This window comes from Erythrolamprus reginae, chromosome 7 (assembly GCF_031021105.1).
Source record: "Erythrolamprus reginae isolate rEryReg1 chromosome 7, rEryReg1.hap1, whole genome shotgun sequence".
In the NCBI taxonomy this organism is placed as follows: Eukaryota; Metazoa; Chordata; class Lepidosauria; order Squamata; family Dipsadidae; genus Erythrolamprus; species Erythrolamprus reginae.
Window position 1 is genome coordinate 52328986 of NC_091956.1, and position 17161 is coordinate 52346146.

The 17161-nt window shown below is 37.5% G+C and overlaps 1 protein-coding gene across 5 annotated transcripts in view; it reads right to left on the reverse strand.

Moving 5' to 3' along the window:
* LOC139170371 (NACHT and WD repeat domain-containing protein 2-like) overlaps positions 1-17161 on the reverse strand; it is a 59024-nt gene that overhangs the window by 31620 nt on the left and 10243 nt on the right. For all 5 annotated transcript variants that reach the window (XR_011559618.1, XM_070757496.1, XM_070757494.1 and 2 more), the window contains exons 4-13: positions 14689-14766; positions 14515-14604; positions 13204-13753; positions 12070-12269; positions 10702-11108; positions 6103-6257; positions 3486-3694; positions 2898-3037; positions 1970-2080; positions 555-713 (exon numbers count right to left, since the gene is read on the reverse strand). Coding sequence is in view for 4 of the 5 variants with exons in the window: in XM_070757496.1 (XP_070613597.1) it covers positions 555-713; positions 1970-2080; positions 2898-3037; positions 3486-3694; positions 6103-6257; positions 10702-11108; positions 12070-12269; positions 13204-13753; positions 14515-14604; positions 14689-14766 (2099 nt within the window). In the remaining variant the exon portion in view is untranslated. The remainder of the gene's footprint in view (positions 1-554; positions 714-1969; positions 2081-2897; positions 3038-3485; positions 3695-6102; positions 6258-10701; positions 11109-12069; positions 12270-13203; positions 13754-14514; positions 14605-14688; positions 14767-17161) is intronic.

Here is a 17161-nt window from a genome sequence, read left to right on the forward strand (position 1 = left end):
TGAAAAACCACTTTGCATTAAAAAAAAAAACCCCAAAACATCTAAGCTTTTATTGCTTGAATTATCTTTTATTTCAGAATCTTCTAGAAATAATATTTTGTGCTTCATTAATCCCTGTTACATTTTAAGAACTATATTTTATTTATTTAATAGAATTTCTTCAAGATCTTATGCTTATGGTGGCCTCTTCCAATTCAATAAATAAAATAGCTATACCGGTACTAGGGTATATATAGGATTATTTTTAAATATCTAAAAAACCCCCTTGTGATTATTGAACTGAATTAAGCATAAAATATGCAAATTATTAGAAAATATGTTTTTCATTTTTCATTATAAAGTTATTTTACATAATTCCGAGGATTTTGGGATCCAAATCAAGCTTGTTGATAAGAAATTAGCATGCCTGATAGCAATAAGATCTGTTAAGAATTTCTCCAAATTCTACGTTGACTTTTTTTGAAGATTAATTTTCAAGCTACAGTACCTATATTTCCAAGGACTTACAATTCTTAATATCGCTGCCAGCAAGGAGTGCAAATAATTCTTCTTACCGAGAAATCCAGTTTGAAGCCAAAGAAGCTACTTCTGCAATGATCCCACTTTTTCCTGATCCTGCCACACCACAAACAACAGTTACTTTTCTGTTTAAAGATGTAACCTGATTCTTCAGTTTGCTCAAGAAGATTTCTCTTCCTTTTATACGTTTAATCCTATTTGCAGTGGAAAAGCATATTTTTGTAATGTCATAGCATAGATGAAAGTTGTAATTTTTAAAATTGGTAACCTGCAGGGCTCTCCTTTCTTAGGAGAAGCTGTAAGTAAAAAGTCCCAGGAAGTGCTAAGAAATGCTTGGAGAAAACTACCGCTTGCCACCGCAGCCCCAAGGAGGGAGCAGCCAAGTGAAATAGAAAGCCAGCATGTAGTTTGGAGAAGACAATGTAATTTGGGGCTAATGTAGATTAATACTAAACCAAACCTAAATATTGCAATGCACCAATAAACCTTTAGTGGCTTGCTAACATGGGAAACCAGCCATCCAATCTCTGCAACCCCTGGGACATGCTCCAATTAGAAATAGTGTAAGCAAAATTTGTTATTTCCTTAGTGTTTTTAAAGTCTGCATAATTAAAAAAACTAAAGGCAATATCTATATTAGAATGGTTAATATGGGTCTGGTTTATGGGCATAATGTAACAAGTACTTCACTCTCTGCACCTCTTACTCCTTTTAATTTAAAATCCTCAAGGTTTTTCAAGTGCGGGTTGTGGGCACAACATAAGGAACCATAAATGAATTAACCACATTTAATAATACAGTCTGTGTTCATTGTGCAATGTACACCAGAAAATTTGACTGAGTAAAGCAGAGTCCACTTAAATATGATCTGCACTAACTAACAAAGCTGTTGTGACCTTGGCTACATGCTGATTAGCACTTCTTGTGTGACTGAAAACAATAATTTTCAATCCCACTCATGCAGCTCCCTGTCTGTGCTGAAGCAACAAAATGCTTAGCAATTCAGGTGGAAGGACTGTTTGCAAATTAGAGTAAATACTCAAAGAAATGTTTGCCGTGGTATGTTTAAAGTCAGTTTTTAGGAAGAAAATAGGCTATGTGCTAAAAACTGACTTTAATAGTCTAAAAGTAGAATAGACTAAAACGAATAGGCAACTAACACAACACACTTTTTACCTGTCTGATTTTACAGCTCCTTACAAAAAAAATTCCCAGATTACACTGATCTTTCATTATTGTATTGTGATATAATGTATGCAACACAGTACTGGGGGGGGGGGGAGAATGGGCTGTACGGTGTTCAACTAATGCGTTGAATCCAGCTTGCTTCAATCACCCACAGTACAAGAAGCTAATAAAGATGTATTCATATATTACAACTCATGTATTACATACTCATTTAGTATATTCCCTTTATTTCTGATAAGCAATAAAACCCTACAAAACTTACAAGGCCTGATAATGCTGAATGTGTTCCAGAATCTCTTCATCATTAAGAATGTTAAATTCTTGCTTTCTTTTAGTACATAGTCTTTCTGGCATTCCTTCTGAACTGATGATTCTGGTCAAATGGAAATAGAGAAAAATAATTTGTATGTTATACTGTCTGTAAAAGCATGAAATTATACAGAAGGGCATGTTGAATAAAGCATCCAAACTTGTTTTGCTTTAAGAGATTCCCAATTCCATTTGAATTCAGATATATTCTGGACCTAGGTCATTTTATTTGTTTGTTTGTTTGTTTGTTTATTTATTTATTTATTTATTAGATTTGTATGCCATCTGTTTCAGTATTGGTATTGGATATAAGATTTGGTCCCTTGTGCAGTATTTATTTGAAATTACCATTTTCACAAAGGTAAAGGATGGTTTAATATAAGTAAAGAGACATTTATATGTACAGCACAAACTTCAAAATATTCAATTGATAATAGCAACCACATTTTTTCCCAAAAATATTACTTTTTCACATCAGTTTATTGAATATCACTGTTACTTTCAGTGCATCACCATTTATCTTTTCATATCTTATGGGTTGAATCCAAACTTACATAAACTTAGAACAGACTCACAGAAAATGAGTTGGTCAGGATTTTCCATTAATTAGAAGTCATTTATAATTATAGGCAATGGAATTTAATTTGTAATTTGTCGTAGGCAATGAATCTGAGCATAGAAAGGCAACAACAATGTATTTTGTTGAGTCCCATTGGGATTGGACGGCATAGAAATCAAATTAATAAAAAATAATAAATAAATAAATATTGTTCTATTTCTAGGAGTAAGTATAGATAACCAGTTGACTGAACCCTAATTTTAGGAATAAGTTATGCTTTCATAGTCCACAATTCTTTTAAAAAAACAGATATGAAGCTAACCTGTTGAAATTATTAACAACAATTTTCTGAAAGTCATTGCAAAGGCATTCTAGGTAGTAGGCATGGGACCTGTTCTTGTTGGGATTGATGCCACCTTTTCCCCAGCTAATATTCTTCTTGTAAATATTTGTATGACGAAGCTGTAAAGAAAAATCTGTTAACTTCTATATGAAGCAAAGCATTTGCAAGAAGATTCACAGAGAGAGAGAGAGGGAGCAAGCAAGAGAGAGATCCAAAGCTTCTTATGCTGTTTGATTGAAAAGCAGCCATAGTATATAATGGTGAATAAATGCTAAACAAATAAAGTGATAAATTTAATTCTTCAGATTTCCGTTAATATTATGGTCTGTAGCTGATCAGGAGATCAATATTTTCAGCATATTCAATACCTTTTCTCAAACAGCTGCACTGCCTAGCCACAGACCTCAACAACCTTTACAATACTATAATAAGATGCATTACAACTTTCAGATTCCATAACACATCAACAATGGATTTTTAAATATTTCCATCTGAAAATTAGGGTACTTTTACATTTATCCTTGCTTGTACAGAACATGACAATTTATGCCTGTTTGATAATCCTACCCTAGAATAAACGCTTTTCACAAATTTTTGATGTTCTTCATTAACAGTTTTGTTCACTTCTAGTTTTAGTGGGTGGATGTCAATATATTTAGATGCCTGGGGATCTGACAGATTACATTGTACGTCAGTTATATTTCTTTTGAAGCAGTGACAGTGATCTTCACGTGTTCCTTGAACTCTGAATCCTTGATCCACTTCCTGCTGCAGAGCTTGGAAAACATAAAGAAATCAATTCAATATTATATCTCCTGGAACAAATATAACAAAATACCATATGGATTGAAGTTTGGATAGCCCAGATGTGGGATTCTACCAGTTCTAACAGGTTCTCTAGAACCAGTTGTTAATTTTCCAAGGAGTTCAGATAACCAGTTGTTAGAAGAAATCTCCCCCCCCACACACACACTTTATAAGGTTAATCTTGAAAGGATTTACAACATTTTGGTGCTGTTTCTATAGCCTAATCTTTACTGCCCTGCTTACAGAAACTGCCTCTCCATTAACCCTTATTTCATTCTTGGCAATACAGTGTTCCCTCGATTTTCACGGGTTCGAACTTCGCGAATAGCCTATACCACGGTTTTTCAAAAAATATTAATTAAAAAATACTTTGCGGTTTTTTTCCTATACCACATTTTTTTCCCACCCGATGACATCATATGTCATTGCCAAACTAATAATTTTTGCAAATAAATAACAAAAAAAAATTGTTAATAAATAATTATGTTTATAAATATCAGGATCATTAAGTATCTTATTCAATGGTGAGTACCAGTAATAATGGTGAGTCAATGGTTGTTAAGAGAATGGGAAATGGTAATTTAGGGGTTTAAAGTGTTAAGGGATGGCTTGTGATACTGTCCATAGGCAAAAATGGTGTATTTACTTCCGCATCTCTACTTCGCGGAAATTCGACTTTCGCGGGCAGTCTCGGAACGCATCCCCCGCGGAAATTGAGGGAACACTGTACACCTAAACCAGGGGTGCATTCCACTTACCTTCCCTACCTGTGCGTATCACGACAGAAGTGTGCATTTTGCACATGTGGGATTGCTTCACTTGCGCACGCACCTGTCATGTTGCACAAATGGCCCTCTGTGCATGTGCAGTAGCACTGGCCTAGGTTTACTGTCTCTGGATGTGTTTTTTCTCTCTTTTTTTGCTTGACCTTTTTAGAGGGGGTTATTTTACACTATATTCCTCTGTTGGAGTTCTTCCAGCACAGAGCTGCCGGAAAGAAACATTTAATGACAAGGAACCATGATTAATGACATTCAGCAAGGCTTCTTGGCTAGCTAGAAAGATTGACATTCAAACATGAGTTTACATACCCTTTCTGACTTTTGGTCTGAAAGTCTGACTTTTGGTGAAATTTAATTCTGTGCTTCGTGATGTTTAATCCGGGATAATTTTCCCTACTCATTTTTTGGGAAGGAAAAATGTTAATCTCTGTTCCTAAAAAGAAGCAGCTTCAGAAATCTGGCTAGTTCCTGTGTCTATTTGTTCTGGTAACTGATTTAACAAGCAATAGCTACTGTGATTGCTCCTTTGCTTCATTCTATCTCAAGTGCTTTTTTTATCTGGGGAGGGAGTCTTCCTTCACTGATTTAGTGGTTCTTGGCACCTTTTGGAGTGTACTTCCATGAGGCAGGATGAAGCTTGGCACTAAATTTTTTTACAGCCTTTCTGGGGGGCATGTGATCTTTCATTAAATCTGGATGATTTTCTTATGAGGTGAGTGAGACCGGCCAGTATCTTTAAGTAGTGCAAATGGATCTAAGGATTGCTTCTCTTGGGTGTGCTCTTTCTGGAGAGCTTAAATGACCCCTCTGCTAAAGGGTTTAACTTTCTGAGCAAGAGTTGGCTGCTGATAGTTATCATTGCAATTTAACTATTTTAATTCCTCAAGGTGCTCTGGCACCTTGCCTAATTTGTAACTTCAGCTTGCAGGTATTTCTAATCTAATTATTAGTATTTAGGGCAGCATTTTGCAAGCAAAGAAGCTTTATGTATTTTTATAGCGGTAATCCTTGACTTACAACAGTTCATTTAGTGACCATTCAAAGTTACAATGGCACTGAAAAAATTGACTTATGACAATTTTTCACACTTATGACCATTTCAGCATCCCCATGGTCACGAGAGGCCAGGTGAGGAGAACTGTCTCTCAACATGAGCGATGTCGAATTGGCCATACTCACCCAGTCACATGACCACCTGGCCATGCACATAGGGACTACTCAGAGGGCTGACAAAGTGATTTTTGACCGGTCCTTGCATTTACAAATGTCCTCACATTTTACATTTTGCATCCTATATTGACACCATGGTGAAAAGAAGCACTGCAGTTATGAAATAAGTGACACGGTTGTTAATGCTGCATCAGGTATAAATGTGAGGAAAGTTGTAAGTGCAAGAACTGGTCATAATTCTTTTTTTTCCAATCCTCTGAGCAGTCCCTATGCTGGGGACATAGCCACACTCACCCAGTCACATGATCAGCTAACCATGCCCACCTGTTCACATGACCTCCAAGCCACCCCCCCTCCAAATATTCCATACCCACAGAACCGGTTGTTAAAAAAAATTGAATCCCACCACTGGATAACCTTCTCACTTGTTCTAAGAAACAGTGCTGCATCTTCTTGACCAAGAACAATTGTAGCATATTCCTGAAGTATCTTATGCAGTTTCTGCAAAGTCTCCAGCCATTTGCTTTTAGCTTGCTGTCTGCGACTTGGATCTTTACTGAAGATATCTCTGTACACTGTGCTGGGCAGACAACATAAAATGTACGAAGTATGAGAAACCACTTTCAAATTAGTAAAACATTCTTCTCATCCAGTGGTGGATTAAGGCTTACTGGTGCCCTAAGCACTGACAAATCTTGGTGCCCCCTACTAGTTTTATCTCTTTTTTTTTTTTTTAACAAATCTTCATTGGGTTTTTTTCCTTTCTCAACTTTGTGCAGCCCCTTTTGGGCCTGATGCCCTAATCATGTGCTTAGGTTAAAAAACCACTGTTTTCATTTTAATATAATATACACTCACTGTAGTGATAAGTGAAAGCAAGTACTAGAGAATTTTCTTTAAAATGTGTTATGGATAAAAGAAATATGGGATCATATAGGGCAATTGTGTTATTCTAGATCTAGGATTGCCTCCCAAAGCAATACATGCTTGCTTGATTGCTTTCGCCTGAACACCCAAAGTGGGAAATAGAGGAAAAGAAGCTAGTATAAATTTTAAAAGATAAAAGAAAGCTCATTTTGAAATATCATAATGATACAACCATTAGCTTTGAAAATCCATTAGATAGGACTCTGAACCATAAGAAACCTTGTGAGAGTCTTTACAAATCTTAATGTTTTGTTAGTTTCATAACAGGAGAGGACATTCTTCAAATAGTTAGGGTCTATGGCACTTGGAGTTTCAAAACTTTACAGGTAACATCTTACATTGCACGTGGAAAACATTAGTACAGATCTTTTAATGTGGACATCAGTTACTAACCTACCTGTTGCATTCTGCATCAGTCGCAACTTTCATACACCTTTCAGTTTTCATCACATAAAATTGATAAAAACAGGTATAACAAATATGGATAATTATTGCAAAAACTGACCTACAAAAAATGGCTCCAAATGGCACACATAAATGTTTAAAAGTACTTCCTATCCAAGCTGCTACCTATGGATTTGGTTATACCTGAAGTTCCTCGAAGAGCACCCCCAAACAGTGTTCCCTCTAATTTTTTGGGGGGGTGGGCGGAAAAGTATAGTGTCTGAGCGGCAGTCCCTTTGGGACTGGGCAGCACAGAAATAATAAATAAATAAATAAATAAATAAATAAATAAATAAATAAATAAATAAATAAACAAACAAACAAACAAACAAACAAATAAAAAACACACCCTGTTTTGCCTCAGAGAAAATTTCAAAATAAAATACTGTACTGTGTGGCTATAACAGTGAGCTCATAATAGGGCAACTCTATCAATATCAAAATGCCACTTAAATAGTTGAGCTAGTTTCAAACTAGATTTTGATTTTCTTTCTCTCTTCCTTACTCCCATTCTTTTTCTTTCTCTTTTCCTTCCTCTCTTTTTTCTATCTGTTTCTCTCTCTTCCTCTCTCTCTCCTTCCCTCTCACTCTTTCCCTCTCGGCTTCTGGGCAGGTTTGGAAAACTCTGAGTTGATGATGATTTTTAAGTGAGTGATTGCTCACTGCTCAGCTTAGAGGGAACTATGCCCCCAAACTGCAGATCTGTTCAAGGGAATGCAGCTCCACTCAGAATAGGATAAAATACAAACCATGAGTCAAATTTTAAATGAAAAAATCCTGCATCTTCTGTCATGTCAGTATCTGATTTTAACATACTTTCCACCCAGCACATTGCTGAACTTAAGCCAATGTTTAAAAGCACACTTGCTTTCTTGGGGTTAAATGGTGGTGATCATTTAGCTGGCTATCAGCATATTGAAAATCCCACCGAAAAACTGTGTTTGACCTCTTCCTGCAGTTTCATGTTATGTCACACCACATAGAGCACAAAAGAGAAGCCTGTTTGAAACCATCCATGGGTGACCTAACTCTGAAATAATAATCCCTGAGCACCATCTTCTGGTGACAGGGAGAATCAGACACCAAAAAATAATACAGTACTCTCAAAACCTAATCCCAGTCAGAAAACTTAGAGATACAGTACTGTGGTTATAGGTACAAAAAAGCTCAAAAACTAAGTTAAAAGGTGTTCTGTCTCACTCGACAACCAGTCAGCAATTAAATCCCAATTAATACTCAGACACAGAGATGGGAAGTATAATAGTCTATTGTATAAGCAAACTTGTTGAAAACCACAAATTAAAGCAAAGAATATCATGGACTGCCAAAATTCAAAGCGAGCAGCAAAACTGATAAGGAATGTTCCAAAACAAGAGTTGTCACTTAAAGCACCTGTAGCTTGGCTGAAGCAGAAATATTCCCAGACTTCTCAAAACTATATTTTTTCAAGACTGTAGCAATATTTGAGAGGGGGAAAACTCTGAACTTGCTCTTTCCCTCTTGTAGGTATAAATGTTGATTTCCTGCAAAGGGAACCTCCCAGTTTCCTCCCCTTTTAAACACTCTGTGATTACACACTGCGCACAGCAGTATTCAAGGCCTCCCTCTACGTCTGTGTAACTGCTCTTGTCTCCCACACATTCTTCTCACAGAAGGACAATTCCATCTGTCCGTCCATTACCCTGGGGGGGGGGAATTATTGACCCCTTCAGAGAGGGTTCGCAACTTGGGCATCCTCCTCAATCCACAGCTAACATTGGAACACCATCTTTCGGCTGTGGCAAGGAGGGCGTTTGCCCAGGTTCGCCTGGTGCATCAGTTGCGGCCCTATTTGGACAGGGAGTCATTGCTCACAGTCGTCATGCCCTTATCACCTCGAGGTTTGATTACTGCAACGCTTTCTACATGGGGCTACCTTTGAAAAGTGTTCGGAAACTTCAGATTGTGCAGAATGTGGCTGCGAGAGCCATCGTGGGGCTTCCTACATTCGCCCACGTTTCTACATCACTCGGTGGCCTGCACTGGCTGCCGACCGGTTTCCGGTCACGGTTCAAAGTGTTGGTAATGACCTTTAAAGCCCTTCATGGCATTGGACCAGAATACCTCCGGAACCAACCTTCTACCGCATGAATCCCAGCGGCCGATAAGGTCCCACAGAGTTGGTCTTCTCCAGGTCCCGTTGACCAAACAATGTCGTTTGGCGGGCCCCAGGGGAAGAGCCTTCTCTGTGGCAGCCCCGGCCCTCTGGAATCAACTCCCCCCGGAGATTAGAACGGCCCCCACCCTCCTTGTCTTTTGCAAGTTACTCAAGACCCACCTATATTGCCAGGCATGGGGGAACTAAGACATCTCCCCCAGGCTTTCTTATATTTTATGTTTGGTATGTATGTGCTGTATGGTTTTTAATTGTTGGGGTTTTTATATAATTTTTATTATTAGATTTGTTCCATTGCTATACTGTTTTTTATTACTGTTGTAAGCTGCCCTGAGTCTTCGGAGAGGGGCGGCATACAAATCTAATAAATAATAGTAATAATAATAATCTAGAATAGATTCACAATATCTCCCTCCTCATCAGACGCAACTGGGTGTTCTATATTCTCTGCAGGACCCTCAATCTCCATCCCTTCCTCACCCTCGCTATCCAATTCCTCTGATAGCCCCACGGGCCCATGATGCTCAGACGGACCCAGTTTCTCCTCTTCAAAATCTGTGATTAAAGGAGCTGGCTGTGATCCAACCACAACAAAAGGTAGACAAATTTTCCTCACTCCTATCTGATATTTAGTGTTGGTCATGCAGCAAAATGACCAAAACTGTCCTACAGAGCTGAAAAATTGACTAAATAAGGCAGAAGTCTCCTCCAGATACATCTGGACATTGGGAGGTCACTAATTTTTTACTTTTTTCAGAAATAGAATAGATATAATTTGGAGAAAGATGGGGGAACTCTTACTTGAATTTGTACTCACAGGCTTGAGTTCTCCTAGTTTTAACTTTAATCTTTTAGAAACAATAGGGCTAGAAACAAATGTAATTTACCAAAAAGTCATGCAAATATTCCAGATACACTGAATCAAGTAACATTATTAATGAAGACATAAGAAAAATAGCAAGTTTGGTGTTGATAAAACTCAGATTAAGAAACACTAAATATTTCAAGATAGAATAACAGTGTTGGAAAGTTTAGTTTACTTAACTTTGGTTTAGCGTCTATATTTAATACGTTTCTAAGTGATGGCGTATAGTTTAGCATGTTATACAATTGAAATTAAAGAGTGAGCTGCTTTGCTTCAACTACCTGCCTCACTGTCATATGCATTTGATGTTCTTGCCTTGATGCAGCTTGCTTCAGTAAGTCGAGGTCTAAGCAGAGCAACATGAAACACATACATGAAACATCTTTTCAAAGGAACACACAGCCTTACTATAGGGAAGAGTGTCATGCCCTGCAGTATCTCAAAGTGTTACTGGGCTGAAATTCTGTTCCCCTTTGATGGCTGACTGGAAATTATCATAAAATAAATCTTGTAGGCAATCCACAAGATAACATAGTCAGTGGTATTAAACCGATCTTCTTGAGGTTCCTGCAAAAATAATTTATTGGAATAACCAATGTCATCAGCCAATTAAAAAATCAAAACCCAACCTACCAAATAGGTTGAAGCTTGTAAACTGCAGGGATGCAGTTTTCATCCAACTTGTACCATTGATTCAAAAGCTGAAGTTCTTTCTCATATTCAGCTACAGACTTTTGGGTGAGTAGAGAAGTATTAAGCAGATCCAATTCATTTGAATTAATCACTTCATGTTCTTTTTGGCTTCTTATCTCAGCTTCAAACTCTTCTGTTGTATCGGGACCCAGGAAATCCTGAACAATTTCACCTTGACTTTCATTTCTCTCTACTTTGATTTCATCTTTCAAATCAGCAGGTGGTATGTACTTTGATGTTTTGATATTCAGCTTCCTACGCATCACTTTGGCTTTAATTAACTCAAAAATTTCCTTGCCTATTATTTCTGGAAGAGAGAGATCCTCATACTTCTGGCCAATAAAAACCTGAAATGCAGCATGAAAAATAATTTTAAAATGATTTTTAGCAAACAAATTATTATCTTCTTGACACTGATTGCATTCAAATATAATTCATATGTTGTGCAATTGGAAATTAAGCAATCTAAGGAAGCAAATGTTATGAAGATGATCCAATTAATTTTGGTACATGGATGAATTCTGCTTTTTCTTTCATCTAGCAGATCTATAACAGAAATTAAGAGCAAAACATTTCATCAGTTGGATTCATATGTGGCGGATTTCAACTATGGAATATTGAAAACGAGTCATGGGGCTAGATTAACAGAAGAACAGAGTTGGAAAGAACTTTGGAGGTCAAGGTCTTCTTGTCCAACCTCTTGCTGAAGTAGGAAACCCTATACCATTTCAAACAAATGGTTGTGAAATCTCTTCTTAAAAATCTCCAGTACTGGAGTACCCACAACTTCTGGAGGTAAATCAATCCACTGATTGGATTGACTAATAGTCAACTAATTCTAATTGTCTGGAAATTTCTCCATAGTTTTAGGTTGTTCTCTCCTTGATTAGCCATGGTGACCTACAACAGTGATTCTCAACCTTTTTTTCACCACAGGCCCTCTTTAAAGTAAATTTTGTGGCCATGGACCTCCAAGACTTTACTCAAGATTTAAATCATAACATTTCTTCATAGTTCCCCTGTGACAACATCACGCTCCTCCACAGGTCCACATGCCACAAGTTGAAAACCACTGGCTTACAAGATACTATTATGTATTGGATCCACATGTCACACTAAGTCCAAACTAGGACCTGGTTTGAAGTGTAAATTCAGCCAGTTGTTGCTTATTTAAGAAACCATGATAATTTATTAGCATGATGAGTGAAGTCATCACTAATCAGAGCAAAAAAACATCACTAAAACATATACGATTGTGCAATAAAAAACATCAGATAAGTAATGTATTGTGAATTCTATTCAACTTACAATAAAGGTTTGGAATCCCAATTTCTGGCATTTCTTTAATGTCCTTGAATGTAGAGAAGCCATATGATGATCATTAGTAATACCATCTTTTACTCCCCACCTTAGATCAAATACATGGAAGTTGTAACCTCTCTTTTTACAGTAGTTGTATAGCCATGGGAAGGATTTCTCCATTAATGCATTTCGTTCTACTTCTGAATCTAATTAAAATAACAAAGCAAAATTGCTATACAGTGTTATCTTGATTTAAAGCAACCTTATGCAACATCTAAAACTTTAAAAAAAAGAATTGGCAGAGTTGCATTTATATTAAGTATCTCCAATCTAATTGTAATATAAGTGGACCTCAAGTTATGACCACAATTGATCCCAAAATTTCCATTACTGAGCAACACAGTTTCTAAGTGTATTTTGTTCTATTTTATGACCTTTCTTGCCACAGCTAGGTTAATCACTGCAGTTAAGTTAGTAACACAGTTGTTAAATGGATCTGACCTCTCCGTTGACTTTGCTAGTCAAAAGGTTGCAAAAGGCGATGACATGACCCTGGGACACTGCAACAGTCATAAATACATGCCAGCTGTCAAGCACCGGAATATTGATCAGTCTGCTGAAATGCTCATTAAGTGTGAAAAATAGTCATAAATCTCTTAAGTGCCCTTTTAACTTTGAATTGTCACAAGAATTCTTTATAAAAAAGAATGCCCTTGAATTAGAAAGGGAATCTCTTGTAATTATTTTAGTTTACTTAGTAAGAGAACTGGGATTACAAATTGTTAAAAAAAATAAAAGCTGGGCATTAATTTAACAAATAGATGTTCCTCAATAAAAGGAAATAATTACAAGAAATTACAGCAAATAAAAGCTGATCTTAAAAAGTGGGGAAATTTACAACTATCAATACTAGGTCGTATAGCTGTAAAACTTTTCATTTATAAAAAAAATGTAGCAAATGAACAAAAATATAGAATTACAGATATATTCATCTTTCAGATAATACAAGAATGCCATTACTTGGCTTCCTAATTTTTTGAATAATAATCATTTTAAAAACTATTTAAACCTCAAGGAATATTCTTTCTTATTTAGATTAGATTTTGGTCTTCTATAAAACTTCAAGTTATCTGAAAGTACCTTGATAACCACCGCAGATATAGATCATAAACTTTTTCTTTCTGGTTAAACAGGGCAAATGGATTTGTCCCCTCACTACATCCCTGCTTGTTTTTGTGTCTGCTGGGCTCTTCGAACAACAGATTACATCATTTGTGGCATCCAGGGTTTCCATTAGGAAAATACTACGGGGTTTTGTTTCTTCTGTCTGGGTTTTCAGATGAGATGTAGTCGAAAAAGAGTAATCCTTGTGAACAGCCTTTTTTGCTTCATTCTCTTCTGATCTGTTTATGTCTGAGAACTGCAGAGACCCTGAGCCTCTGGATAAATACATTATTTTTCTGTTGAATTTCTTTTCCTGGCTTGTGTCTTTTTCTTCCAAATGAACATAGTCACCACTTGTTTGTCTTTGGGGGAGCTCTTTGTACTTTTGCGTTGGTTTTTGTGTTTTTGTCTTGTATTTGGAATTTTCAGTGAGTTCAGAGATTTTGTCTCTAACCAGGGACTCTGCTGAACAAATATTCGCAGCTGCATGGTAACTTTTGAACTGACCTCTACTGTCTCCTTCCCGCTAAAGAGAAATAAGAGTTTTGTAATTAGGTACATAAATTATTACATTATCTACAAATAAGCATAGATTTTTGTAATGAGGACAGTTCCTCAAGTAACCCTTTCCTTCAGTGGAGGTAGGATATTAGAGACTTAAAAAGACTAAAACAGATTTTAATTCTAGTAATATATAGTTTTGCAATTAGTATAAATTTGAATAAAAATTATCCTTAAGTAAAAATGTAGGTAAAAAGGTTAAATCTCACTTCAGTTTTACTTAATTTTTTCCAGAGTTTGCGATAACAAATAAAGATATCTAGCAAAATAAAATCTGTTTTCTGTTTGTTGTTGCTATTGTTGTTTTACAAATTCTTTAATTTAACAAATTTTAAGCACCTTCATTCAAAGGTTGCTGCAGTATAACACATCATTTGGGCTAATTTGAGGTACAGAGAAACAGATAAACCCAATCAGAGTTTTACTAATATATAGATGCACTCTCATAACAAAGAAATTGATTCCACTCCTTTGAAACCAAGTTGGAGTTTGTGATCAAATATTTTGAAAAATACCAATTCAACAGCAACAGGTTCCATGGTTAGCAAATTTATAAAATCTTTATTCTTCCATATGAACAAATTATTTTAAAATTATGCTCATTGAAGAGTGGGATAATATACAGTTAAGCCATATGTTTATCAATTTATCTGTCTGTTATTTAATGGCACAACACTTCCCAAAACTATATTAGAGAAATAGGATTTATGGAATAATTTCTCTTACCTTCATGATGAATTTCTCTGTATTGTAAAATTGCTTTTTACTGCTTAAAGGGCGATTCAGTCTTTTAGAAAAACGAAAATACATTTGATGCTGGAAGGAACCAAGACAGACATTAGAAAAATACTTGCTTTCCAGGTTTTTCCAAATATTTAAAGGAAAAAAATGATTACCTACCTTTAAGTGCTTCTTCACTTTCATGTCTGTTTCTTCAGTTATGTTTACATATGAAATGTTCCAGTGGCTTCTTTGTTTCTAGAAGAAATTTAATATATTTAATATTTTAAAAGGGCATTATTAATCTGTTTGCTAATTATCTTATAAAAATACTATTTTACTTGGTTTATAACTAACTTATAACAAGGGCATAGTGATAACTCAGTGACTACTGAAAAGAGGTTATCAGTTATTTTGCTCCATTAAAAGACTAATTTATTTTCATTTTTTTAGGAAATAGTTTTCTCTTTTAAAGCCTTATTACAGCAAAGGGACATATTGGGGCCACAGCAGAGGTGGGTTGCTCCTGGTTCGGACCAGTTCTATAGAACCAGTAGCAGGAATTTCCCCCATTCGCTGAACTGGGAACAATCGCTGACTGGCCATGACCCTGAAATGGGTCTCCCAGTGGCATTATAGGCACCACTATTTTGCTTCTGCACAAATGCAGCTTGGTTTTTGACACTGTACATGCATGCACCCACGTGGGAGAAAGCGAAATGGCGGCGAGGTAAGTTAGAACCTGTTAGATATTTGCCTGGGTGACCTACCCAGACAGGGTAAAAGTCAAAAGTTCAGATTTGTTTATTGCATGTTGATTGGTTTCCTTCTTTTGGTGCTTAAAATGTATCTTTGTAAAACTGCCTGTTGCTGGGCTAGATTGTATAAATAGGAGAACTGTCATTGAATAGAGCTCTCAATACTCCATTGCTTCTTGACTGAATTGACTTCCTTGTCCTGTTAGCAAATAAACCTTGCTTGATTCAACCTTGCTTTGAGAGTTATTACATTGGCGACGAGGAGACCGACCTTCCGTGTGCTATCATGGCTACTCCGTCGGTAGTCCAGCCACCTGAATTCTTCGACCCAGAAAGAATGACCTGGACAGCCTACATGGCGAAGTTTGAAATATTTTTGGAAGCGGCCAGCATGAAAGATGCCGACAGCAGCCGCAAGTGTGCTCTTTTCCTCAATTACTGGCACACAGATTTTTGAGCTGGCAGAAACCCTCACTGACCCTGAACCGGCGAACTCAGTTTCCTGGGACGCTCTCTCGTCCAAGCTAGCCGCTCACTTCAAACCTACGAAGCCAGCTAGAGTTTTTCGCCATCAATTCTCCCAGATGTCACAAGCAGAGGGGGAAATGATCAATCAGTTTGCGACTCGCCTCAGAACTGTTCTCTCTAAATGCCAATTCGATAATCCAGAGGCTCGTCTCACTGATGCCTTAATCTTTGGCATGCGTAACATTACGATCCGGACCAAGTTCCTCTCTGAAGAGGAATCCTCGCTACAGGATGTCATTAAAGCCGCACAAACTTTTGAAATTGCCCAAGCCGTGGCTGTGGAGCTAAAGAGCAACAACAAGCATGCCACCGTCTTCCACATTGCAGAAGCCTCTTCTCAGATCTCCGTTCCTGCCGATGCCCACGACACCGCAACTGACTCCTATGATGACTACTGTTGCCAGATCAGATCCCCTCCACCAAGACCTGCCAGATCGCAATTCGCCGCCTTCTACTGCGCTGGTTGCCGAGGCAATCATCCCCGTTCCCGCTGCCCCTTCCAAGATGTCTTCTGCCACCGCTGCAACTGAAGAGGGCACATCGCGGAAGCCTGTCGAGCTCGCCTCCCTGACGATCTTCCCATGACTTCACCATCCTAGCGACAACAGCCACCGCCACCACCGCCGAGAGACAACCGCCTACCGCACCAGCCGACCAGAGGGAACCGCCACGCCTCAGGAAATTTCTCCCATGACTGGAACCGAGGTAAACCGAACCCTGGCATAGCTGCCAGTTCCAGCCCGGCCACCACAAAGCTTGTGGTGCCCTTGCTTCTCAACCATAGACCTTGCCAAATTGAACTGGACACTGGATCAAAATATTCCTTTATGCCGTGGCATAAATTAAAACTGTATATGCCTTCCATGACTGTAGCTCAACTTGAGCCCATGGGCACGGCCATTAAGGACTTCCACGGTAATCCTATTCGGGTACTTCCTTTCTTTCTACTAACAGTAACTACAATTAACCCAATGATCCAGGTGGTCTATGCCGGATGTTTTGAAACACAATTCACATCAATCACATCCATCCTATGTAATGCTCAAGAATTATGAGAGTGGGGAGCCAAAGTTGCCCATGTCTTATAAACATTAGCGTACATTGTTTAATTCTTTGATTAGAGACAGCTTTCCAAGATGAATAAATAACAAAATTTCAAAAGCCATTCCTTAATATCAATAACATAACTTTTCAAGTTTCTCAGTTCTTTTAGATGCCTTCCATATAGCCATCACTCCTTATAAGAGTCAGATGCCAAAGCATTGGTATATAATTCAACATCCCATTAACACCTTTAACACTCTCCCCCCAATAATAAAATCAGCAGATACACAATATTTTACTGCTATGCTCCACATAGCATTCTA